The sequence below is a fragment of the Ambystoma mexicanum genome, chromosome 5p, assembly GCF_040938575.1.
Source record: "Ambystoma mexicanum isolate Mex_15411 chromosome 5p, UKY_AmexF1_1, whole genome shotgun sequence".
NCBI lineage: Eukaryota > Metazoa > Chordata > Amphibia > Caudata > Ambystomatidae > Ambystoma > Ambystoma mexicanum.
The window spans coordinates 30,242,982-30,270,060 of record NC_090930.1 but is presented as its reverse complement, the minus strand read 5'-3'; the positions used below and the strand labels follow the sequence as shown (position 1 = coordinate 30,270,060).

The window sequence follows — 27,079 nt, the reverse complement described above, 5'->3', positions numbered from 1 at the left end:
TTAGTTTGTTTATTTGGTAATGCGCACCAAACCCTCTGGTAGCTGGGCGGAGCAGTTACAAGAATATTTGAAGCTTAGTTACAACATGAAGGTTCAATACATAAACATGAAGCAAATTACATTGTATACAATTTACAGTCTGTCAATAGTGTAGTACACAAAGAAACGCGTAGATAGTCCTAAGGTCAGGAGGTTAAGTGGGAGAAATGGTAGAGTCATTTCTTCGATGTCCTTGGTTCGAAACCAGCTCAGCAAGGTACGTCTAAATCTAGAATATGGCTCTTCTGTTCTAAAGGCAGTAGGGAGTGCATTCCAGGAAAGGGCAGCTTTGACTGGAAAGCTACCTCCACCAGACCAGCTTTGGATAGTCTAAATCTTGAAATTTCTAAACCGATGTGGTTTGAAGATCTAGTATGGCGAGTAGACTTTTCTGGTCAGTCTGGCAGATAGATAGGGAGGTGCTGCATTATTGAGGCATTTGAAAGTGAGGGATAATGTTTTGAGAAGTATCCTTCCGCTACTTTCTAGCCAGTGCTGGTCTCTTCTGATGTTGGAGATGTGCACTCTGCGGGGTATATTCAAAGCTGCTCTCAGGGCTTTACTTTGTAGTATTTGCATATTATTCAGGATATTTTTGTTAGCGCCTACGTAGAGGGCATTACAATCTAGCTTAGACATTATTAATGTATTGGCAAGCGTAATGCAGCTAGCTCCAGATAAAAAGGGTCTACAAGCTCTAATCAGTTTACAGGTGTAAGCTGTGAATGAAGCCATGGAGCGGACTTGTCTTTTTAGTGATAATCTAGAATCAAGGTAAAAGCCTAGTGTTTTTACCTCAGTTACTACTTTTATCACGTTGCCATCGATGTTGAACGCAGCGTAGCTGGGGCTGAGTTTTTTTTAGGTTAGAGTCAGAACCCAGAATCAGGATCTCAGTTTTGTCGTCATTCAGGCTGAGGCCATGTGAGGCCATCCATGCCTGAATGAGGAGGTATATCCTCTGTTTACCAAAGCCGTGTCTTCGGCGAAATTGCCTGAAAGGGGTATCCTCTACATAATTAGTGTATGTGACACCCAGCCTGTCAAGTTTGTCAGAGTGGCTTGGTAAAGATGTTATACATGGTTGCTGAGACGCATGAACCTTGTGTAAAGCCACCGGTAATTTGGATTGGGTCGGCTGATGGGGAGAACACTCCTTGTACGGTTAGCTAGGAAGATTGTACCCAGGCTATAGCATCACTCCAGAAATATGCAGCTGACGCTTGGTGTTTGCAGAAAACTGATCCACCAGGTCGAATGCTGCCGATAAGTCGAGGAGGAGTAGCATAGCTGTTTTACACCTTTGTAGTTCAACTCGTCTATTTGTGTCTTTAAGTCAATTAGAGCCGTTTCGGTCCCGTGATGTGGTCTGAATCCGGATTGGCGCGATCCTAGTAGGAGGTTTGCCTCAAGGTAGCTGTGGATTTGGAGGTAGACTACTCTTATCAATGATTTTGAGGAGGAATGGGACCGTCGTAATGGGTCTAATTGGTGGGGATGGCCGGATCTAGGGTCTGTTTCTTGATGTGAGGTAGTACCCAGGATTCGAGGTTAATTGGGACAGTGCATGAGGCGTTGATTAGCTTGGAGATGAAGGGTACTAAATCTCTAGCTGCATCTCTGATCATTTGTGCTGGGCAGCTATCACCCCGACAGTTACAAAAGGTTAGATTATCCCTAAAACCTTCTGTTTCCAGTATGGAGATATTAGTGAAGCTGAAAGGCGTAGCAATGTTGGGGGTAACAATGGGTGGGCAGGGATGCGACTCAGAGTGCAAGGAAGGTTTTTGTTGGCTATTTTAGTCTGCAGAATAGCCATTCTATTGGCTAAAGCATTTTGGATGCTAGAGCACCATTATTTATCGTTTGGGATATTGTCTGTGGGCGTGTGGAAAAAGGTTCCCACTATTAAAGCAAAACGTTCTGGGGTTGACCCAGGTCAGGAAGATTCACCAGTTCTGTGAAAACCTTAAATAAACATAGAATAAACTGTTAGCTACTCCTACCATTGAACCACCAGGTAAGGCCCACAAGGCAGCAGCAACTCTGGGCTCACTGTTTTAATGTAGAGGGAATGCGGGACTAGTCGTATGTGCGGTTGTCTCTAGTGGCAGTACGATTTACAAATTTGCATTTGTCCACTCCAACAAATGCAAACAACAAGGGGGTCCTGGGAGACTCTCTGCCAGATACGAGTCCTGGTTACAAGAGCCTTACCCAGAGTCTTTAGCTCACTATCTTTCACAGAGGAGAAATTTCCTAAACATGTCAGTCTTTGTCCTGCCCTGGGGCAGTCCAGCACCGAAATGCTAGGCAATTCTCCTCTGAAAAACTGATATGTTTAGGATATTTCTCCTCTGTGAAAGATAGTGAGCTAAAGACTCTGGGTAAGGCTCCTGTGCTTAATCCCCTTGGTTACAGGAATGCACCCAAAGGTGATTGGGCGGCTGGCTGTCCTTGGAGGGCAGCCACCCTGCTGTGAGAGTGACAGCTAGGCTGTGAGAAAGCAACAAGTTACTTTAATCCTCGGTAAATGAAAACACAGTTTCACTTTCACTTATAAACTGTCTTTCTCCTATAAACCTATCACTGAGTTCTGGGTCATACTACCCCCAGTCAATGACTGCCCTCTCCCTAAGCCCTCCTCTGGCAGCCATCTTCAGATTTGGTAGCACATAAAGTTGCAGTAGTACCAAGAAGAGTCGCAGAGGGACAGGAGGGAGGCTTTGCGTGTGAATCCATGCCAGACCCGTGCTGGAGAACAACAGTTACAGGTAAGTAACTTGTTCCTTCACCAGCCTGGGGTCGGTCATGGATTCACATGCTCATGAATAAACAATACATAGCAGTACAGTAAAGCGAACAGGTTGCACAGCACTGCTTGGCCGACCATGGACTCCTCTCTGGAATCCCTGTCGGCGCAGTAGAATTTCATCAAGGTGCGTGTAGACCTCCACGTAGCAGCCCTGCAGAAGTCCAGCAGTGGCACACCAGACAGGAACGCCGTCATCGCAGCGATCACTCTGGTGGAATGGGCTCTCTGACTGCCAGGCAGCAGTCGGTTTGCCAACCGGTGACAATAATAGATGCAGCTGGAGAGCCACCTGGAGATAGAAGCCTTGGACAAGGCCTTCCCATGGTTCACAGGACCAAAGTTCACAAAAAGTTGAGATGACTTCCTGAAACTCAGAGCACGTGCCACATCAGGTAAGTGCAGAGTCCTTTCAGCCAGCAACAAAGGCGTCTGAAAAAACACAGGCAACACCAAAGGTTCATTGCGATGGAATTTTGACAGAACCTTCAGCACGAAGGAAGGGTGCGTCCGTAGCACCACCCTCGTATCGTGGAAAGTCAGATAAGGCCGCGTGCAGGACTTGGCCTGGATCTCACCTAGTCTCCTAGCAGAGGTGATAGCAACAAGGAAAGCAGTCTACCACGAAAGGTACTCGAGAGAGGCTTCATGCATAGGCTCGAAGAGCCCCCACCCCCATGAGCCTCGTCCGAACCATGTTGAGTTCCCACGCCGGGGTGGGCGCCTTCACCGGCAGGAACGATCAAAACAGTCCTTTAAGAAACTCCTTGACTAGACTGAGACCAAAGAGACGACCGTCCCAGAGACCTGGTGTAGCGTGAGAAAGCCGCCAGATGCACATTGATGGAAGTGTGCGCCAGCCCCACCTTGGCCAAAGACAACAAGTACAGAAGGATCTGAGGGTCTGTGGGCCGCAGTTGGTTGAACTTCTGCGACCAGCACCCAGTCGCGAACCACTTCCACAGACGCACATAGCACTTAAGAGTCGAAGCAGCTCTGGCAAGGACCTCCTTGCAGTCTGCCGGCAGCTCGTACCCACTGAACTCTAAGGCTGCAGGAGCCAAGCCTACAGGTTCAGCAATCCTGGGTTATGGTGCTGGATTGCACCTCTTTCTCTGGCAAGCAGATCTGCAACCACTGGGAGATTGACTGGAGGTGACTGACAGGCTGAGAAGGTCCGGGTACCAAATCTGCCTTGGCCATGCTGGGGTATTGAGAATCATCTTGCACCGGCACCGTTTGAGTGGACCGATTACTTATAGTAGCAGGGGCAACCGCAGGAACGCGCACAGGAACAGACCTTCCCATAGGAAATAGAACGCGTTCCCCACGCTCCACGGCTGGTGGAACCTGCTGGCGAATCTTCTGTACTTGGTGTTCGTCGCCGTTCGCAAATGGATTGATCTGGGGTTTGACCCACCTGAAGAAAATGTTGTCCACTTGATTCTGCCGAAGTTCCCACTCTTGGTAAGAGCACAGCTCCCTTCTGACCGGCAACAGTGTTTTTGACTCCCGCCAGGTGAAACGGAATGAGAAACATCTCTTGGACGACGGCCCAGTGCCACAACTCCTGCGCCTCACTGTAAAGCACCGGGGATCTGGTGACCCCCCCCCCCCCCCGCTTCCTTATGTAAAAACATGGTGGTGATATTGTCTGTCCTGCCATCAACACTATGCCCTGAGGGACGGAAGGAAAGACTTGAGGGCCCAAAACACTGCGCGCAGTTCCAGGACGTCGATGTGTAGCTCCTCCTCCTGCAGTAGCCACAGGCTTCTGGTGTTGAGACGTCCTGTGTGAGCTCCCCAGCCCTCCAGGTAAGCGTCCGTGGTGACAGTCTCCTGGTACAGGGGGCTCTGGAAGTCTGTGCCCACGGCGATGTTGGGAGCGCATGCCCCACCACCTTATTGCCAGACTGAACTCCTTGTGGAGCACAATCCTGTCCTTGAAGCTTCCAGACACCTGGATCCAGCAGGGGTCCAGGAATTCCTGGAGCCGTCGCATCCACAACCTGCAGAGCCTGATCAGGTAGATACACAACATCATGCCGAGCAGCGACTTGATGGTCCTCACCGTGGCAATCTTCAGTGCTAACAGCCGTTGCAGCTTGCCCAAAATGGCTACTATTCTCTCTTCTGAGGGGGCCGCCAGGCAGGATACTGTGTTGAGCCTGGATGCTAGGAACAGCACGTTGTGCGATGAAATCAAGCAGGACTTTGGATAGTTCACTGAAAACCCCAGATGAGTCAGCAGCCGGACGGTACTCTCCGCGTGATCGACGACGATGTCCATTGACTTGGCACGGATGAGCCAGTCGCCAAGGTATGGGTACAGATGAATTCCCTGTAGGCACAGAAGGGCCGCCACCGGTGCCAGGCACTTCGTAAAGACTCTGGGTGCCGACTTCAATTCAAAGGGAAGAGCCTTGAACTGGTAGTGTTTCCCCTGTACGACGAAGTGCAGGAACTAATGTTTTTAGTGAATGGGGATGTGGAAGTACGCGTCCTCTAGATCCAGCGACAACAGGAAGTCTCCCTCCTCCAGTTGGCAGAGCACATATGGCAGCGTGACCATCCTGAATCGTTGGGACTTTATGTACTTGTCGAGACATCATAGATCGACAATGGTCTTCCAGCTGCCGGTCTTCTTTCTTACTAAGTAGTATCTGGAGTAAACTCTGGAGCCACTTTGGAACCAGCTCTATCGCCTTCTTGTTGAACATAGCCCGGACCGCCAGCCGCAGCTGAGGGATGTGTAGTTTGTGCCTAGCCTCTGGGGAATCCGCAGACACTTTAGCTGAAACTCCAAAGTGCGTCCGTGGGAGAGAGCGTACAACACTAATCGAACAGTGGAGAAGTTTTCCCACACGCAAACTACGTTCACCAGCCAGCCTAACATCTGGGTGCAGGGGTGGGGGCTTGATGTCTTGGCCGGTTAAGTCCTGCTTGGAGGCTGGCACACTGCCTTCGGGGGCTTCACAACGACGCTGGCCACCTCCGAAGGCCTTGGAACAACCCCTGTAAGCTTCCTGGGTCGTTGAACGGGAGAGGGAGGGATGGCGGTAAGAGGACGATCCTCTGCCGAAACCTTTCGATCTGTCCGACTACCCTCCTGAGGAACAAAAGGACGAATGGTGCTGTTACAGCTTGCCCAGGGCACGTGCCGTCTGTGCAGGTCTATATGGCATGAAGAGATTCATATGCAGCCTTTTCCAAACAAATCATCACCGAACTGCATGTCCAGCACCCTTGTCTGCACTTCCTGCCTAAAGTTGGTGGAAAGATTGCTGGTTGCGAGCGGTGACCGTCCCATTGCAGGAGTCCATAGAAGTCCTCTCTTGTCCACATGACTGAGGCCCAGGAACAGAGATCTGCAGAGCTGCTCAGGAACAGAAGATATTTGCTGCATTTTTTCTTCAATAAAAAAGGTACTGTAAAAGTCTGATAGAACTGACCTCTTGTTGTAGATTTGCTTGCTTCTTCTCCTACTCACAAGTCTAACCAGCTTGTGGCCCTACATTGATTCTTCTTTTCTTCAAAGACTTCGAAAACATTGTGCAAAGACTTTTCTTACCTATCTGCAAGAAGTGCTTCATACCATAGAAGACTTTTGCCCATTGACTTTGGCTTAGCCTATTGTACTGAATGACTCTTCTTAGGGGACCCAAAAGTATTTGCCTGCTTAAGTATATTTGTGGTCTCTTCAATGTTCTAATAACCTTTCCCTTTTACTAACTTCTAAAAGGATTCTAAATGCAAACAGTAAGATATTAATGTCCCCAGCACCCTAGTTATTGAAGTCACCTCTGGTGTAGGTTGTGTGTGGGCCATCCCAAAAGGGTCTTTACTGACTTTGAAGCTAAAGAGTGTACAGTTTTGAAGTTTATTTGTGCGTTACATTTAAATTGCTCCCTTCTGAAGAAGGCTTATTGTAACCGACTGATAAACAAATTGATAATGGTTTATTCAAGAATCCTTGTGTGTAAGTGTTTATTTGAATACTTGTCACTGTGAATATCTGCGCAACTCCCCTACAGCACACATTGACCCCTCTTGAGATAAGCCTGGCTGCTCAACACGCTACCAACCTGTGTAGTACAAACTTATACCAAAGGTTGAGTTTCCCATTACCTGTAGCAGGGTTGTTGTAGTGCACCCAAAGGGTGCATACAATCTTCCCTAACATCTATCCGAAGAAATTCATATTTGAAATGCACTTAAACAAGGCTGTCCTCTTGCTGCTACCCTATTAAACCTCTACACAGTGGATTTTGTAGAAATAAATATTTTAGCCAATCCTCCGAAGTTGAATAACTACCCTATTGCATATGTGCAGTATGCTGATGACTTGGTCATCTTCGACTGCACTCAAGTCGGGCTACAAAAAAGATTGAGACAGGTAGAAATGTATGCATTAGATCTGCAGTTTAATGCATCAAAAACACAAATCATGTCATTAACACACTTATCAAATAAGAAGCAATCCCGTCTTTCAATCTTTCTACAAGGGATAAAACTTTAACTAGCAAATCCAGTCAAATACTTGGGTGTGCTACTGAACCAATCACAGGTTGAAAACGAATGGGTAGAGCAAATGAAATCAAAAGCCCTTTCTTTAGCTCGGCAGGGCAGGGCTTTACATAGAAACATGGATCGTATTCACAGAGACCCATTAACAATTTCTATAAACAGAAGGTAACAGCAATTTTAACCTATGGCTGTGAAACTATGCTGAATACCCCAAACGATTTATGGCACTATTTAGAAGGTCTGGTGTGGCGTAAGATTTTATTTCTGCCTCCTAGCTACCTGGTTGCAAAAATACGTTTTGAGCTTGCTCTTAGATCTCTTGAATCCATCAAAAAATGCAATACCTTGTCTAAAGATGACATTACAGCAACTGATATCCAGAGTCAAAGAGAATCATCCTCAAAACCATTTGTCTTGAATATGTGGACGACATCATGCGAGAGATATCTATATATAGATAAATATTTGTAGATATATATCTATATCTAGATATATCTATATCTGGGATACATTACTCACCGTAATCGTACGTCTGATGCTTGCATCTGCTTAGATTCACATGCTGTGCATAGGCCGACAACTAATGGAAGCTGCAGAGTATTACAGTTTGTTTTTCGAAACTCGAAAAGGGCCGAACTAGGGCATGCCAGTAATACTATCCCTAGTGTGACGTCCACTGTACCCATGATCCCTCACGCATGTAGGACCCTCAGATTGTATTTTTTCTGACATGAGGTAGCATGAGGAGTAGGGCGAGTACAGAGTATCCAAGCAGATAAGATAGATAAGACTACAAGCATCCATGCGCCTTCTCTCAAGGGGAGGTAGGGCGGGCGGATGTGAATCTAAGCAGATACAAGCATCAGAAATACGATTACGGTGAGTAATGTATCCCTTCTGAGGCTTGTGGAATCTGCTTAGATCAACTGCTGTGCATAGATTAGCGAGCAGTGTTAGAAGAAGGAGGTGGGATGTGAGAAGGGTCATGAGGGAACAAAACGTCTTAGAACTGCTTGTCCCGCTTGATTATCTATCTTGGAATGAGTGTCATTGCAGTAGTGCCGAGTAAGGGCGTGAATAGAGTTCCATGTAGATGCTTTGCAAATTGTGTCAAGGGGTACATTTGCAATGAAAGCCAGAGTGGGCCCTTGGTGTAAAAGGCAGTGTTTTATCTGAAAGGGAGTAGCACAGTTGGTTACATCCGACTATCCATTTAGAGATGGCACCTTTAGAGACGGGATCTCCTTCTCTGCCTAGAGCTACGGAGACAAACAGTTGATCTGTCTTTCTTAGTGGTCTGGTCTTGTCTACGTAGTAGAGGACCGCTCTCCTCACATCTAGTGTGTGGCGTTTCACCTCAGCAGAGCTTTGGGGTTCTTGGAAGAAAGCTGGTAGCTAAATGGACTGGTTAACATGGAATTTTGAAATTAACTTGGGTGAAAACCTAGGGTGAGTGCGTAAAACCATCCTTATGAACAGTAAAGAAAGGATCCTGCACTGACAGCTTGAATTTCACGGACCCTTCTTATGGATGTAATGGCTACTAAGAAGGCAGTTTTATAAGTCAGGTGCTTGAGACTAGCTGTATGCATGGGTTCAAAGGGAGGTACCATTAGTTTAGCAAGCACCACATTAAGGTCCCAACCTGGTGGTCGGTTAGAAATTGGAGGGTGGAGCCTCTTTACCCCTTCAATAAAGGCTTTGACCATTGGCACTTTCCACCATGACACAATGTTATGGGAGAGGGTGTAGGCTGACCGTCGCAAGGTGTACCGTGAGTGAATTAAATACTAACCCTGCATCCAGTAGGTGAAGCATATAGGTGACAATGTTGGAAGGAGTACAATCAATTGGGTTGATTTATTTATTCTGGCACCAAATAATGAACAGTGCCTTGTGTTAGATTTTCTTGACTCTTAAGATATCCATACATCTCTGGAATAAATTGAGATGGCCGAAGTCGAAGACTTCAGGAGCCATGCTGCCAAGTTCATCGAGTTGGGTTGAGGATGCACCGTTTGTCCTTCGTGCTCGGAGAGTAGGTTGTACCAGCACGGGAGTCTGATGGTGACGCACACCGCCAGTTTGCGTAGGTGTGGGAACCATGGTTGTCTCGCCCACTTAGGAGCAACTAGGATGAGCGTCATCGATTCCCTGTGTTTCTTGTTGACCACCTTCCTTCAAGAGGGGTTGGTAGAAAAGCGTAGGCAAACATCCCTGACCAATTCATCCATAGAGCGTTTTCCCTTGGAGTCTGGTTGGGGGAACCTGGATGCGAATTCTGGGCATTGTCGGTTTTCGCCTGTGGTGAATAGGTCTATAGTGGGGAAACCCCACTGAGAGAAGAGATCTTCTACGACCTTTGTGTAGTCGCCACTTGTGTTCCTCTGGGAGGGGATCTCTGCTCAGAGTGTCTGCTAGTGAATTGAGATCCCCTCGAACAAGTTGGGATGACAGGTAAATGTTCTGTCTGAGAGCCCATTTCCAGATTTTCTGGGCAAGCTTGGACAGATTTGGTGAACGAGTGCCCCCTTGTTTGTTTAGGTAAAACATCGCCGTCTTGGTGTGTTAGTATCTGCACTGACAGGTTGGATAGGAGGGGTTTGAATGCCCGAAGGGCTCTGAAGACTGCCAGAAGTTCTAGCAGATTGATGTGGTTCTGAGCCACTGTGTGAGATCAGAGACCCTGAGCTGTGCGGTGAAGGTAGTGAGCTCCCCGCCCTGCAAGGGTGGAGTCTGTTGTGACGACGGCTTGTATCTCTGTATCGTAAAAGGGTTTCCTCTCTCTTGTCCTATCTCTTGTCCACCAGCGAAGACTCTGTATTAGTGTTGGCGAAAAGACCACTAGATCGTCCCACTGACCAATTTCTTGAGACCACTGTTTAGCCAACCACACCCGCAGGGGTCGTATGCGCAGGCGCGCGTGGGGAACCAGGTAAATGCAAGATGCCATCATGCCTAGCAAACACATCGCTTTGCATACCCTTAGTTGGCGACCGGACTGAGAGGAATTTGCAGCAATATATTTCGAATATTTCCTCTGATGGAAAGGCCAACCCCTCTTGGGTGTTTAGGACAGCTCCTAGGAACTGTTTTGAGGTGCTTGGCACCAGGCCTGATTTTTTCTCATTGGTTGAAAAGCCCAATTGGAAGAGGAGGTTGATTGTTCTTCGAATGTTTAATCTGCAAATTACGGGCGTTTCCCCTGTGATGAGCCAGTTGTCCAGTTAAGGGTACACTGGGATTCTCCCTGCGTAGGTGCACCGCGACCACTGCCAATACCTTGGTGAATACCCTTGGAGCCGAGGCTATTCCGAAGGGCAGCACCTTGAACTCGTAGTGCTAGCTGTCTATCTTGAAACACAAGAACCTTCTGTGCGCTGGGAACATGGAAATATGAAAATAGGCATCTTTCATATCCAATGTTGCCATGTAATCCCCTTTTTAGGAGGGGGATTACCTCCTGTAGTGTTGTCATGCAGAATTTTTGTGGCTTGACATACTTGTTTGCAGGGCGGAAGTCTAATACTGGACGAAGGATTTTTTTTGGCACAAGGAAGTAGGTTAATAAATACCCTTGTTTACCTGGTTTCCCGTGATGAGTTCTATTGCGTCCTTTGCAAGAAGAATGGCGATCTCCTAGAGGAGGATTCTTTGGTGCTCCTAGGAGTGTATCTTCTGTCTTGGAGAATGGTTGCGGGGGCATTCTAGTAGCTCTATACAGTATCCTGCGGACACTGTTGAACGCACCCATCTATCCGAAGTGATCCCTTCCCATGCGTGGGTGAAGGTGGAAATGCGCCCCCCTACTGGGGATGCATGGCAAGGGACCCGGAGTGGAACGTCACTATTTATTGGGTGGAATACCACCTCTACCGGGGCTGCCTCTACCCTGACCTCTGGTGAAACCCTGAGTAGCCTGGGATTGATTGCTGCCCCATGAGGTTCCTTGGTTCTGATAGTAGTTGGAACCCCTCTGGGAGCTTTGGCCGTGAAAGCGACGAAAATTATTATTTCCCCTTTGACCTGAGGGCTTGTCAGCTGGCTGAGGGATTTTAAGGTCTCGTATTTGTCCTTAGCCGTCTTAAGTGCTTCCTCCACTGCTTTCCCAAATAGGATGTTCTGGTCTACCGGCATGTCTATGAGGGTGACTTGGGTCTCGGGCTTGAACCCGGATTGTCTTAGCCAAGCATGGAGTTTTATTAATGTGCCTTCTGCTATTAATCTCCCTGCATTATCTGCTGCATCGAAGTTTGTCTTAAGGATGCGTCCAGACACAGATCTTCCCTCTGATGCAATTTGGACCAAATGGCCCTTTAGTGGTTCAGGTGCAGAGGCTATCGGGGCAGCTACCTGTTCCCATTGGTGGCAATTGTAGCTTGCTAGCAGAGTGGTGCTGTTGGCAATACGTGCCTGATATGCTGACGTGGATGCCACCTTCCTCCCCAGAGCATATATTTTCTTGATCTCTTTGTCAGGGGGTGCTTCTGAAGAAGCTAGTATTGTGTCCGCCCTCTTTCTGGTGGTTGTTACTACCAATGAGTCGGGCCTTAACTGAACCCTTATGTATAGGGGATCGGAGGGAGCGGCCCTAAATAGTTTTTCTACTCTTAGATTAACTGCCCGAGTAAGATTAGGGGTTACCAGAGAAGGATCAATTCTGCGCTGAATTGATTTTAATATGGGGATAGCTTGGGCAATGGATTTCCTGTCCCCTAGGATTTCTTCTGCAAAATCTCTATCTTCTTGGACACCTTGTGTGCATCTGAAAACGGGCTGCAGCTTTAGCTGGTACCTCATTCAGCAATGGTTGAGTCATTCACTGGGGGATTCTTTGGAATAGGGGAGGTAAGACTGTAGGCTTCCGACTTACCTTCCTCTTCCTCATCATCCCCATAGTAATCAACCCCTGTCTGGTCTTCCAGCATCTGTATTTCTGTCTCTTCCCCATAAGTCACGTAAGGCTGAATTATAGAAGGGTCTGAAACCAAACGCTGAACTCGAGTGTCAGAACGGAGCCTCTTAGTAGGGGGTTGAGGGTCTTTGGATCCCGAAGGGGCAGAGGTATCTGGTGTACTCTGAAAGCTATGGAAATAATTAGGGTCCTTTTCGTAGAAATCTACAAAAAAGGACATCCTCCTCATTACCCCATCAATGTCCTCGGAGTTCCATTGCTTGGAACTGGGAATGACCCTTTCTTGCAGCCCATATCCTGGGGAGTTAGAGGAACAGTTTTTTCCTTGATGACATGGTTAGGGACCTTGGATTTTTTTTCTTTTCCCTTGTGAACCTGATGTTCTGAGGGTTTTAATGTTTTTTCCCCCACTCCCATGACTAGAGGAATGTTTTCCTGAACCTTTAGGGTTTTCTGAATGTTTCTATGCTTGGCGACAGGATTCGGAGGTAGCGTCATGAGATTCGGGAGCCTTGGAAGATGAACGTTGAATCTCGGAAGCAGACGTTGAACGTGCTACCTGGGGGAAGAGGTCGGATTCGTCCTCTGACGATCGGGCATCAATGACTTTTGGTAATGTGGCACTCTTTGCAACCGTGGACGGTTGCTGTGCGTTTTGAGACGAACGTGACCTGGAACGCCCAGGGGACACCGAATCAGCAGACCGCTCTCGTGATGCCTTCTTTTGCTGAGCGCTAGACATACGTTTCAAATCTTGGCTGGGGTTAATGTGTTTGGTGGAAGAGGTGTGTGTTGCGCTCGTGCCACCGGGTGTTGTCCCCATAACAACCGCTGGTCAGTCCTCCGAGGTCGGGGGCTTACGCGTGGGTGCCTAATGACACCCCTGTGCCCCCACAGCCAAATAAGGCAGCGTCGCTGCCATCGCTGAAGGAACCCACTGCGTCCATGGCCTCTAGCTGCCTGGCGTAGTGGGCCCAGCGCTTCGTCAAGCGGTACTTTAGTGTCTTGGCCTTGAAATGCCTACAAGCTCTACAATTAGCCTCGGGATGTTCTTGTGGGAGACACATGGCCTTCCGATGGTTCACAGGGACAAAGCTCACAAACAGTTGCGACGTCTTCTGGAAACTCTGTGCGGTCCACATAGAACTTTAGCGCTATAGCCACATCCAGCGAGTACAAAGTCCTCTCACCCGGCGACGAAGGAGTCGGGAAGAATACAGGTAACACCAAGGGCTCATTTAGATGAAAGTCCTACGGCACCTTGAGCATGAATGAGGAGTGCGTCCGTAGCACCACCCTCATCTCGTGGAATGTCAAGTAAGGTTGTTTACAAGAGAGGGCCTGGATCTCTCCCACTCGTGCGGAGGTGATGGCCATAAAAACGCTGTTTTCCATGACAATTTCAGTGGCAGCGAATGCATAGGCTCGAACTGTGGACCCATGAGCCTAGTAAGCACCACATTGAGCGCGCACGCCGGGACCGGAGCGTTCACCGGCGGGAACAAGCAAAATAGCCCTTTAACGAACTCCTTGACCAAACGATGCTACCATAAGGATGATCGCCCAGGAGATCTGGTGTAGAGGGAGAAAGCCACCAGATGAACCTTGATGGAAGCATGGGCAAGTCCTGCCTTAGCCAATGACAACAAATACAGAAGCACCTGCGGAGCAGTGACTCGCAGAGAGTCGATCTTCTGATTACGGCACCAAATGGCAAACCTCTTCCACTTGTGCCCGTAGCATTTGAGTGTAGATGAAGCTCTGGCCTTGGCAAGCACCTCCTTACAATCCACTGGGAGATTGAAGCCCCCAAACTCTAGTGCTGCAGGAGCCAGGCCTTCAGGTTCAGCGATCCTGGGTCGTGGTGCAGAATTGTGCCTCCTTCCCTGGCGAGAAGATTTGCGTCCGCCGGAAGCTTCACTGGTGGGGACGCCGACATATACAAAAGGTTCAGGTACTGTATCTGTCTTGGCCACGCCAGTGCGACGAGGATCATCCTGCACCGGGACCGTCCAAGTTGATTGACAAATTGAAGAAGCAACGGAGGGAATGCATACAGAAACAGGCTGTCCCAGGGGAATGAGAATGCGTCCACCATTCTCCAAGGCTGGGGAAACCTGCTGGTGAACCTCCGGCACTTGGTGTTTATCGGCGTCGCAAACAGATCAATCTGGGGATTGCCCTATCTGCGGAACAGGTGATCCAGTTGGCCCTGCCGAAGTTCCCTCTCGTGGCAAGAGTGCAGCTCCCTGCTGAGAGCCGGCGATGGTGTTCTTCACTCCTGCTAGATAAAACGGGATGAGGAACATCCCCTTGGCTAAGGCCCAGTGCCAAAGGTCCTGCGCATGTTTGGAGAGCGCCGGGGATCTGGTTCCCCCCATGCTTTCTGATGTAGAACATAGTGGTGGTGTTGTCCGTGAAGACCCATACCACTTTGCCCTTGAGGGAACGAAGGAAGGACTTGAGGGTCCAAAATACTGTCCGCAGCTCCAACACGTTGATGTGAGTTAGGCAGAATTGCATGCAGTACCCTCTGGGAGCACCACATACAATTAGGACTACAAGTGTAAGCAAAAACCAATCTTTGGTATGAGTCTATACTACACAGTTTGTGGTAGCGAGCTGAGCAGCCAGACTCACCTCAAGAGGGAATAAGAGCAGTACAAGAGGTTACACAGAGGTCTGACAATCACATTGGTTCAAATAGACACTTGCACTAAAGGTTTCTTGGTAAAACACTTATTAATTTATTACACAAACATTTTGAAAACATTCACTAGGAGGAGGCAAATTATTATTATAAATAAACACAATAGCAAACCAATAAGTTGAACAAATTAGGCTCCCCTGAAATAGGAGGAAAATGGCATTTCAGTTACTTTCAATGGGAGTAAAAAGGCACAGGTTAGCAGAATAGATCACAAATACTTTTAGGCAGTGCAAATAGTTATAGTTCACTAGAGGACTCCATTCGGTTCAATAGGCCTAGGCCAAAGTCAATGGACTAGTGTCTTGGATCGGAAAGAGCAGTTCTTGAAGTAAACGGTACAGTCTTTGCCAAAGTTCTCAGAAGTAGTTTGTACGAAAAAGAATCATGTTGGGTCACAAGCTGATTATGCCTGCAAGTTGGGAAAGTTCCATGAACTTTCCCAGCGAGAGAAGCCTGCTCTCAGAGAGGTTGGCACAGTACCTTAGTATGAAGCAAAAGATGCAGCTGAATATGTTGGTTCCTGGCAGTTCCTGCAAATCTCACTGTTCCTGAGCCTCAGTCGAGGGGACAAGAGAGGACGTCGGGGGACTCCTGCACTGCACGGGATAGTCGGAAAACGCTAACAAAATGTACTTCAGTTCGAGTAGCTGTTGATACAGACCATAAACTGGTTTCCTTCCCCCTGGTTAATCCGAACCAGCACAGAGAACGGTATCCAGGTGGCTTACGAATTGATTGGTCCCACCAACTCAAAGGAAGAAGTCGTCCTTCAAGGGACCTCTGTCGAGGTGAAATTGGCAATTCAGACCTACAGCAGGGCTTAACCGGGCAAACCAACGGTCCAGGAGTTGCAGAAGCCATCCACTTCCAGCTCTTCTTCGGTTCTTTTGTTCCAGTAGTCGACTGCTTTCCAGTCCAAGAGACTTCCCTTTTAAACAGTTTTCTCCCTTTCATTCCAGCCTAGCTGCCACTCACCCAGCAGGGTAGCTATCCTTGCCGGATAGTCGGCCAGCCTATCACTGCAGAGTGCATTTGGGTCTCCTAGGAGACTAAGCACAAGGAGTTTCAGGCACCTCCCTCACTTCCTGCCCACCACAGACACTCAGGCGCCAGAGGTGGTCTTCAGTCCTGAAGTCCGCCAAAGGCATAGAAACAAAGGGACCAAACCTAGTTTGGCGCACAGAGACAAACACTAGAAGGACCTTTCCAAAAAGAAATGGCGAAAAAAGACGACGGGACCTGTTTAAACAAAGGGGCTTAAGGCACCATCTTGAAAAACATGGCTCCCGCGATTTTTTGGCTACCGGTGTTCAAGGTCAGGAAAAATCATGGTAGTTCGTTGTAAAACCACTGCCACCAGCCATTTCGATAGAAAAGTGTGGCATGTGACTGCTACATGAAGTTCTAGACTCAGGGGATACTAGGTAACCCCTCCAGCACTCTATAGGAAGATAGTGTGTGCTGGGTCTAGGAATTTAAAAACACTAGTAAAGTCAATTTAACTGAACATTCTCTGGGAAACAGTTTATCCCAGAGAAGGTATTTAAACCTTTTGGTAGTCTAAAAGACATCCCTGTGTCACTGCACTGATGGTGCTGTGTAACATGAAAAGATGATGCCTATGGAGTTATCTAAAACTACATAAAGAAAATAAACAGAAACCAAACAGATATTCAAAAGTCCAAAGCCCCATGGTTTAACAAAAGAGCTGGGGGTCTGTAAGTTAGGGAGGAATTAGCACATTTTGAGAATTCTCCCTAACACTAGGCCTCAACTCAGAATGGCAACGTCTGCAGCACTGTAGCCCAAACTCAGAGTTGGTCAGCCACAGGGCGGTCCTAGGGTGGAAGGCTCCCCTTTGTAGGACTTCAAGCTGACCACGAGAATGGATGTTACCTCAATTCCAAGGGTTGGAGATCCTGCGCAGGATTGCTGGAGATCTGGCATAGGACAGGCCTCTACCAGGGCATCATTTGAAGTTGGTCACCAAGCCTTCTTCCGAAGGGTCAACAGTCTATTCGCAAGTCTTGGACAGGAGTCATGGCTCCTTCAGTTTATTCCTTGAACTCTCCAGAGTGGCATCCGGGGTCCTCTTATCCCCAAAGCCAGGTAAGAGCAGCAGCTCCCATGAGCCAATGACAGATCTGCCACACACACACCAACAGTGGTCCAATCAGGACCACTGGTGGCAAAACTCATGCATAACACTTGCACACTGGCACCAGTTTGTGGATCGAGACCAGACAGCCCCAGTTCACTTCCTGCCAGCAAAAACACAAAGCCCTCAAGTAGTCCTCAAAAAGCCTCTGCTTTCACAGGCACTGGAAGTCCGTATAAAGGTTTTCCTGGCCGAAGAGGTCAGGCAGACTGCTAAAAGAGAAGATGGCCAAAGGATAAGCAAAAAATGTTGTGGCATGGCCATGTTTGACCAATAACCATATTTAGTAGCCAAACGCGGTAAACACAGTAAGCCTAAAACAAAATACACTAAATAAATGGTAAAAAGTCACTGCTGCCACCAGCTTGTTCATTTATCACACCTAGAGTGACCAAAAATCCTCCAAGTGTTAGTCTATGGCAAACCAAAAAGTGTACCCCATTGTAAGATGCTTTGTATAATGAGGAACAAGTTACTTACCTGTAACTGTTGTTCTCCAGTATGGGTCTGGCATGGATTCACATGCTCATGAATATTCCCCGTCGTCAGGCAGGGAATCCTCGGTAAAGAAAAAATCAGTTTGTTTCGTTTCTGAACCGTCTTTCTCCTAATAACCAATCACTGGACTCTGGGTCATACTGCCCCCAGCCAATGACTGCCCTCTACCTAAGCCCCTACTCTGGCAGCCATATTAAGATTTGGTAGCATGTAAAGTGGCAGTAGGACCAAGAGAAGAGCCGCAGAGGGGTAGGAAGGAGGGTTCACATGTGAATCCATGTCAGACCCATGCTGGAGGACAACAGTTACAGGTAAGTAACTTTTTCCTTCTCCAGCATGGGTCTGGCATGTATTCACATGCTCATGAATAAATAATAAATAGCAGTACACATGCACAACCACGGGAGGTGGCAAGGCTCAACATTAAGCATTTCATCAACTTAACATTAAGCATTTCTTACCCCTTCACCAGGCCCACCTTCAGGCGAACATGTTGCGCAGCACTGCCTGGCTGACTCTGGACTCCTCCCTGGAATCCCGGTCGACGCAGTAGAATCTCGTGAAGGTGTGCGTCGACCTCCACGTAGCAGTCCTGCAGATGTCCAGCAGGGGCACACCAGACAGGAGCGCCGTGGTAGCAGCAATCGCTCTGGTCGAATGGGCTCTCGGATGGCCGGGCAAAGGTTGGTTTGACAAGCAGTGACAGTGCATAATGCAGCTGGAGAGCCATCTGGAAATGGAAGCCTTCGAGAGGGCCTTCCCTTGCTTCACAGGTCCAAAGTTAACAAACAGCTATGATGTCTTCCTCAGGCTCTTCGTGCGGTCCACGTAGAATTTCAGTGCTCTAGCCACATCTAGCGAGTGCAAAGTCCTCTCCACCGGCGAAGGGAAGAAAACCGGTAACGCCAAGGGCTTGTTGAGATGTAAGTCTGACGGCACCTTGGGCATGAAGGGGTGCGTCCTCAGCACCACCCTCATCTCGTGGAATGTCAGGTATGGAGATTTACAGGAAAGGGCCTGGACCTCTCCCACTCGTCGTGCACAGGTGATGGCCACAAGAAACACTGTTTTCCACGACGGGAACTTCAACGGTGCCGAATGCAACAGCTCAAATGGCGGCCTCATGAGCCTGGTCAGCACCACGTTGAGTTCCCACGCCGGGGCCTTCACCGGCAGGAACGATCGGAACAGTCCTTTCATGAACTCCTTCACCAGGCGATGGGACCACAGAGATGATCGCCCCAGAGTTCGGTTGAAGCGAGAGATAGCCACCAGATGGATCTTGGAGGCATGAGCCATTCCCACCTTGGCCAGCGACAGAAAGTACTGCAGCACTTGAGGGGCCGTAATCCGCAGACAGTTAATCTTCTGTGCGCTGCACCAGTCAGAGAACCTCTTCCATTTGTGTCCATAGCACGAGAGTCGAGGACGCCCTGGCCTTTGCATGCACCTCCTTGCAGTCCGCCGGGATGTCGTACCCTCCGAACTCTAGTGCTGCAGGAGCCAGGCCTGCATGTTCAGCAACCCCGGGTTGTGATGGAGGATGGCGCCCCCTTCTCTGGCGAGAAGATCCGTGCCCGTCGGCAGTTTGACTGGGGGTGCTGAAATGTCCAGAAGGTCTGGGAACCAAATCTGCCTCGGCCACACCGGTGCAATGAGGATTATCCTGCACCGGGACCGTCTGAGTTGGCTGATGAGTCGCAGTAGCAACGGCAACAGTGGGAAAGCATACAGGAACAGGCCGTCCCAGGGTAATGAGAAGGCATCGCCCATGCTCCCCGGTTGGGTAAACCCGCTGCTGAACCTCCGGCACTTGGTGTTTGTTGCCATTGCGAATAGGTCGATCTGGGGATTGCCCCATCGTCGGAATTGGAGATCCACTTGATCCTGCCGCAGCTCCCACTCGTGGCTCGAGCGCAGCTCCCTGCTGAGTGAGTCGGAGATGGTGTTCTTTATCCCTGCCAGATGGAAGGGTACCAGAAACATCCCTTGGGTGATGGCCCAGTGCCCGAGATCCTGCGCTTCCTTGGATATGGCTGGGGATCTGGTGCCCCCCTGCTTCCGGATGTAGAACATCGTGGTGGTGTTGTCGGTGAAGACCCTCGCCACCTTGCCCTTGAGGGAGGGAACGACCTGAGGGCCCAGAACACAGCTCAGAGCTCCAGGACATTGATGTGTAGTGACCTCTCCTCCGGGAGCCAAAGGCCTCTTGCGTGGAGATTTTCGGTGTGCGCTCCCCATCCCTCCAGGTAGGCGTCCGTCGTCACAGTTTCCTGATGTGCCGGAGTCTGGAAATCCATGCCCGCCGCAAGATGTGTGTGGGTGCCCCACCACCGGATCGCTTGGCGGAATGTCTCGTTGAGTGAGATCCTGTCTTCGAAACTGCCCGCCGCTTGCATCCAACGGGCGTCGAGGAACTCTTGCAGTGGTCGCATCCGCAGCCTGCATAGGCGCATGAGGTAGATGCACGAGGACATCATGCCGAGTAGGTACTTGATGGACTTCAACCTGGCTGCGTCTATAGTCAACAGCTGTTGTACCTTGACCAGGATGGCCTTCGTCCTTTTCTCCGACGGTGAAGCCAATCGCGCCACTGTCAAGTCTGGCTCCCAGGAGCAACTTGCGACGGTACCAAGTGGGATTTCGCAAAGTTGATCGAGAATCCCAGATCCGTGAGCAGTTGGACGGTCTTCGCTGTGTGATCGACGGCGAGTTCCCTTGACTTTGCTTGGATGAAGCAATCGTCCAGGTAGGGTTAGATGTGGCCACTGGTGCTAGGCACTTGGTGAACACCCTGGGTGCCGACTTCAATCCGAAGGGAAGGGCCTTGAACTGATAGTGCCGCCCCTGGACCACGAATCGTAGGAATTTGCGATGTCCCTTTAGAATGGGGATGTGGAAGAAGCAATCCTCCAAGTCCAGCGACGAAAGAAAATTGCCTTTCTCCACCTGTCCCAGCGTGTGCTGGAGGTTGACGAGCCAGAATTTTTGAGATTTGATGTACTTGTTTAGACAACGATGGTCCCGGATGGGTCACCAACCGCCGGTCTTCTTCCGGACGAGAAAGTACCGCAAGTACACTCCGGAGCCCCAGAGCCTTTTTGGGACAAGTTCTATGGCTCCCTTTCTTACCATCGCTCGTACCTCCAGAAGTATTTGTGGGACTTGGTTTTCCTTCCTGGCAACGGGTGGTATACGGGGGCACCTTCTCTGAAATTCCAGAGTGAGCCCGCGGGCCAGGGCATCCAGCACCCACCGGTCGGAGATGGACTCCCACACGGAGACGAATTTCGCCAGCCGGCCTCCCACTGGGGTGCTCGAGTGGAGCGCCCAACGCCACGGCCGCTTCAGTCCTGTTTCGCCTTGCCACCTTGGCGGCGAAGACGCAAACCTCCTGTCTTGCCGTGTCCTCTGTAGGCTTCCTGTGACGAGGAGCGGGCTGCTTGGCGGTATGAGGAATCACCGCTGAATCCTTTGGAGGCACCTTGTTTGCCTCCAGAGTTCCGAAAGGACAGCCGTTGAAGAACACCCAAGGCCCGAGCCGTCTCAGTGTCTGCCTTCATGGCCTGCAGTGACTCGTTCACTTTCTTGCCGAACAGGTTGTTTGTCGAAGGTCATGTCCAGAACCCTGGTCTGCACGTCCTGGCGGAAGTCGGTGGCCCTGAGAAAACCGTGCCGGCGAAGGCAAACGCTGTTGGACCATCTGACGAAAGCTGTGGTCAGAAGCAACTTCGCCTCCCTGTAGGATTTCCAGGGCCTCAGCCCTCTTGTTGTCCGGGAGGAAGTCCAGCAGGGGAGCGATCTTGAACCACAGCTACCTGTCGTAGCGTGCCACAATCGCGATGGCCGCTTTAATAGTAGTCGCCGACGACAAGATGACCCCTTGTCCCATGGCGTCCAGCTTCTTCCCCTTGCCATCCGACAGGGACGTTGAAGTCGTCGCCCCTGTCGCTTTCTTCTTGGCCGCTGCAGAGCCCACTGGATCCGGGGACGGCTGTACCCTGAGGCACATAGGGGCGGAGTCCGGGACCCAGTACTTCTTCTCGTACTGGTCTCTTAGCAGGAGCAATGGACGGGTTCTTCAGGAGCGCCAGCCCACTCTTCCAGATGTCGTCCAGTAACGGGTCTGCGTGGACAGTCTTCCTCTTGGACTCCCGACGTTGGTACAGGAAACCCTCCTTCTGTTCTTCGGGGCAGAGCTGGAAGAGCTAATTTGCCCTGGTGATCATGGCGTGGAAGGAGCCAATTTCATCTGGGGGGGGGGGGGCAGGGGGGGGGGGATAAGCCCGAGCGGGTGGTCCATTCCGTCACCACCGTCGTCATCCATCCCCGTCTCATCCCTCGGTGGAGGGGAAGGAGGTGAAGTTTAAGAAGGCTGGAAAGGAGGAGGGGGATGGATTTGCCTCCACTTGCTCGGTGGGCTCTGCTGGATCGTCCGCTGGGGGTAAGGGCAACCTCGTCCTCATCTCTGTACAGAAGGCCTGAATAGCCATCAAGATTGCTCCAGAGTTGTCTTGTGGCACAGGCACCAGTTGCGACCGAAATGACGGTTGGGGAGTAGGATCCTCAGTCTCCTCCATGGCCTGCGGCTCCTTGTCGGCACCACCATCGCTTTCTTCGTCCACCTCGTTGGGATCCCTCCCATAGGACCAGACCTCCTCGAACTTCTTGTCCAGGATCTTTGCGACGCCAGCCAGCTCATCTTCAGAGGTGGTATCTGTGTCCGTAATGGCTACCGTGGCCCCCCCTCCGCCCGGGGTTTTACAGGGTTCTTATCTATAGGCTGAAAAGAGGATTCCCTCCGTGGTGGCAGGGAAACTCTAGGCCCGGAGGTAGTCTCCACTGGGATAGCCTCCGCAGGCTTCACCAGGGCCGCCACGACTCCCACGATCGAGGCCTTAGCCGGGTGAATCAGGGCTTTGCGACTTTGGGCGCGCCTGAGGCCTTCACCTTGGGGGGAGGGTCGCCGCCATCGGGATCGACCAGGTCTTCTCCTGAAGCATACCTGGGTTCTCCGAATTCCTTATCAATGAGCCAGAGCGTTGGCTCGTGGTTGATGGCGTCGGTGACATCGCGCCCTGCCTGGCAGCCAAAGAGCCCGACCCCTCGGCGCTCCCGGTGCCTGCCCCCGTCGCCGGAGCGCCCTCAAAGGTCTTAGAAGACCGCTCTGACTTCTTCTCACCTGCTGCTGGGCTCTTCCCCTCCAGCCAGTTGGTGAGTCAAGAACGATGATCCTTCATTGTCCGTTCGGACATATTCTTACAAAATGCACAGTCCTTCTCCACGAGCGATTTGTCGTTGTGAAGGCAGTAGAGGCACCGAGGGTGCTCCTCTTCCTTGAAGACATTTTGTAATCCGCATCCAGGGCAGCTCCTGAGCAGCTTGGATCCGGGCATTGTGTTTACTTTGTCCTGGGCCATGTCCACGCGGGGTAGGCATCAAAGATCTTCTGGAATCCTCCAAGAAGCAAAACTCAACGAAAACCCTTGAGGGGTATAGAAAATTTGAAACGGGTACCTGTTGATTGGAAGTAGAACCGGGAGGAGGGGGCCATAGATATGGAAGGCAAGGTGTAGTAAAGAGGGAACCTTTCCGAACACTGATCTGGCCAAATAAGACACAGGTAGGATAAAAAGTGTCCAGCTGCCTTGGTAACTTTTAAGAGTTTGCCAAGTAAAGGGCAAACGATCACAGGGAAGCTCTTGGAGCCTCCAGCAACACTGCACAGCAAATGCTGTGTGCTGCTTAATACATTGCAGGGGCCTTTAAAATTGGAGGAAAGAATGACTCCACCAAGAAATACCAAAGAGGTAAAAAGGGTTTCCAAGGTCAGAGTAAAATAATGTGTACTATGGAAAAATCCAAGAGTCCAGCAAAAAAAGTGCTGGATGGCTCACAGGTGGAGAGAATTTCACACAAAGCTGGAAATCTCTTATGAGCTCGGGTGGCCTTTCAGAACCCTCCCACAGTGCAGGTTCTGAAAATTCATGCCAACAGTTGGTCTACATGAGCTCTCAGAGGACTAACAGAAAAACATCCTAACAATGTACTATGTGGGTTTGCTGGACACCAGCAATGATGTGCTAACCATGTAGAAAGTAAACTGGTAAGGACACGCTAGGCAAGTTCAAACACATCAACAGAATACATAGGAACAGAGGGTTCAAGGATGGCCTAGAAACTTATTTAATACTTTGAAATGCATCCTTTTAATGTCCTCTAAAGTGCAACATAAATGGACAAGCACGGAAGGACTCGGCTGCTTAACACCAAAAGCAAGGCTAAAGTGCTCATTAAAACAACAGCCAATTGAGGACTCACCTTTCGATGGACTTTAGGCGTTTCCTGCTCAGCAGCAGAAACATCTTCTGGACCCACCAAACTGCAGTCGAAGAGGAAATCCACATTGGGATTTATATCAAGGGAGTCTGGGAGAAAGAAAAAAGGAAAGATTGATCCAGTGTGCCTCTTAACACAAAGCCTGAGTAGCCACCCACTGGAGGGTGTGGCAGCACCCAACCTCAAAATAAGTAATCGAACGCCCCACCCGAACATTCAGCTAATGAGAAATCTACGCTAGGAGCAACTACCTTTCTCTTTCCGTTTTTCCACAATGATATGCCAGCATGAGCAGTCACTAGTCTCCAGCAATGCTGGAACACTAGTGGTTAATGAGGTGGAGGGCAAGGTTTGAGGTGAAGATTCCCCATGGTGCTAGGCATGAAGGTACTCACTCTTAGGGAAGTCAGCCTCCAGATCCTGCCCTGGCTCCTCCAAGACATTGGCCATCTTGACAGCCATGGCTAGCACATCGTCCCTCGCTGGCCCAAACAGGTCACAGTCCTCAAGTAGCCCCTCGCCACTCTGATCACTGGCCAGGTCTGTGGATACAAAGCTTCTGGTCAGGTGTCCTCAAGAGGCATTGGGCAAGGCACACCCATTGCAAAAAAGTCTGTTAACTCATGCCTTCTAGCAAGATCCTGGCACGGTCTCAAGCCAGCTTGTGTGCCCCAACTGCCCACTTCCAACATCACTCCTTCTCTTCAATTTTAATGACAACATCCCACTAGGTCCATGTCCCTGGGTAGTAGGAGTTATGGCAGACATGGTATATTATGGATTACTGGTCGGACACTGATGTCCTGAATTCCAACCTAAGCGTATCTGGATGGAAATTCTGCTCTTCAAAATTTAGGGTAGGGGTCACCAGTCTATAAAGCACATTGGCACTGAGTTTATCAACTTAGCATTATGTTGGCTTGTAACGCTAAGCCAATACGGTCATGCATGTCAAAGCAGCCCAAACTTTCTGGCAGCCAATGAACTGCATGCATGAACCAGCACAAGCAAGAAACTACTCAAGACATGCATCCTATAGCAAGCAGAGAACAGGACGTGTCTGGCAAAGCTTGCATGCACTAGGCAATGCCTGTAGCGACTCATCCCGGAGGGCACAAGTATTGATAGTGTAACATGGGTCTAGTATGAATTAGAACAGCATAAAAAGAATGGTGCAATGCTACTTCACAAGCTTGTGAAATGAATGTACATTTAAGAACTCGAAGCACCACTGGAGACCGAGCTAGGTATCATAGCAATATCGTTTAACGGTGCTAGGCTAGAGCATAATGCAACTAATTGCAGAGGGTCAGAGCAGTAATGTTAACGCATTGTCAAATTAGATGAACACAGCGATCACAATAATGAGCCACATTACAAAAAAAGGCACCTGTAACGACAGTTTTTTGAAGTCCAACTAGGGGCTTAGTAAAACCATTCAAATAAGGCAGTACAAGACTCCACTAACTCTTAGTATAAGGCTGTACCACCTGAGTTCAGGGTAGCATAGAAAGAGCAGCCAGGCTCATCTTAGGAGAGAGAGAGAGAGGGCTGTAGAATCAGTACGAAGAAATTGTAATACAAATGGTCCAAAGAATCACTGAAACACTATGTATTGTAAAAATAAATTATTTGTATAAATACAAGCAGGAGATAAATCTGGGGGGAAAAAGTGCCATATCAGATAATAAACTCATTACACAACACTATGCTTGAGGGTGCACAAACCAAAGCATATCATCTAATTTCAAACACCTAACCGGAGATCTAGGGACGTCAAACCAATAGTTACTTTTTAGATTACATCCAGTAATATAAGGGTAGTAGAAATCACAGAGTAAACCACCTCGACAATATAAGTTTTGTGAATAGTGGAACACTTAATCTAGTTCTAGTAAAAACTTATGACTACTTTTGTGATAATACACAGTTATACAAGATGAGTAAAACCTAAAGAATGCAATATTCTGTTACCGGTCCTTTCAGATCAGTAAAAGACAGATTGAGATAAGCACTAACTCTTGTAATTTATTTCAGGATGGCAAACAGCTAACTCAAGGTAAGTAAAACCTATGCACGTCTTAAAGGATCTAGCTACAACTTAAAGGAAGATACACATCAGACAGTTGTGTGTGTCTAAAACACCAGGGAAAACAAAAACAGTGTTAAACTTTACTGAATGACCCAATGTTATTTTAGGTACGTAGGACCCAATGCAGACTTATTCTGGACAGGCTAATAGTAGGCCAGGGGAAGCAAGACCCAGTTGGGAAACCTAAACTATTCTTTGAAAGAAATAGTTGCCAGCAGCATTACTTTTCGGAAAGAGGCACAGACAATTTACAGGTGAGTAAAATAAGCTTATATCTACTTTCTATTAGAATGGAAAAAAAGTTGGGTGGCGCTGTTGAGCAGCCCAAGATGGCTGCTTAGTTTCGGAGCTCCGTGTGGCGTCTGCCGTAATCCGCCCTCAACTGCGGTTCTTTTCATCTGTACAGCCTAAAACTCTGTGGAGCCTTTGCTGTATCCATCCTGCCTGCTCTCCTGCGGTCCCGGCCTGAAACGGTGTCGGGAAACCTGTGAACGGGACTTCGTACCAGCTGGCTGTTGGCCTGTCGGGGCCACCGCGCGCGGCTGGCTCCCCCGCCTTCTTCTCCCTGCCTGCTTCCCACTGCGGCGTGCGGCAACCGCGGGGTGCGGTGCCCGTGTGCCCTGTCCCCCTTCTGGGTGCACCCGCTGCCCGACCTGCGGCTGATCTGAGGCGGAGCCCTGCCGACGGCTGAGCCAGCCCTCCTCCGGTGGCGCTGTCGCATGGGCGGCCTCCGCGGGGGCCTGTGCTGGAGCGCGCCCCCGGCTCTCCTCTCTGCTATCCGCATTGGAGCACCCACCTCGCTGCGGCGGAGGTGGCGGTGCTGGAGCCTGGCTGCCCCCAGGAGTCGGCGACCCGCGGCCTGGCCTGCTGCGCCCAGGTGAGGGGGGCCGTGCTGTGGTGTTGGCGGTGCTCCGGGGCTGGCTCTCATCTCCTCGGCTTGCTGCTCCTGGCGTCCCGATCCTCCCACTCCACCTGGGAGAGGGACTCCA

The 27,079-nt window shown here is 49.7% G+C and overlaps 1 protein-coding gene across 5 annotated transcripts in view; it reads right to left on the bottom strand.

Annotated features, from left to right (window-relative positions):
• ZMYM3 (zinc finger MYM-type containing 3) overlaps positions 1–27,079 on the bottom strand; it is a 1,331,158-nt gene that overhangs the window by 317,510 nt on the left and 986,569 nt on the right. For 4 of the 5 annotated variants that reach the window (XM_069612373.1, XM_069612372.1, XM_069612371.1 and 1 more), the window contains exons 18-19: positions 24,394–24,540; positions 23,981–24,087 (exon numbers count right to left, since the gene is read on the bottom strand). In XM_069612373.1, coding sequence (XP_069468474.1) covers positions 23,981–24,087; positions 24,394–24,540 — 254 coding nt within the window. The remainder of the gene's footprint in view (positions 1–23,980; positions 24,088–24,393; positions 24,541–27,079) is intronic. The other variant, XM_069612375.1, reaches the window with a different exon arrangement.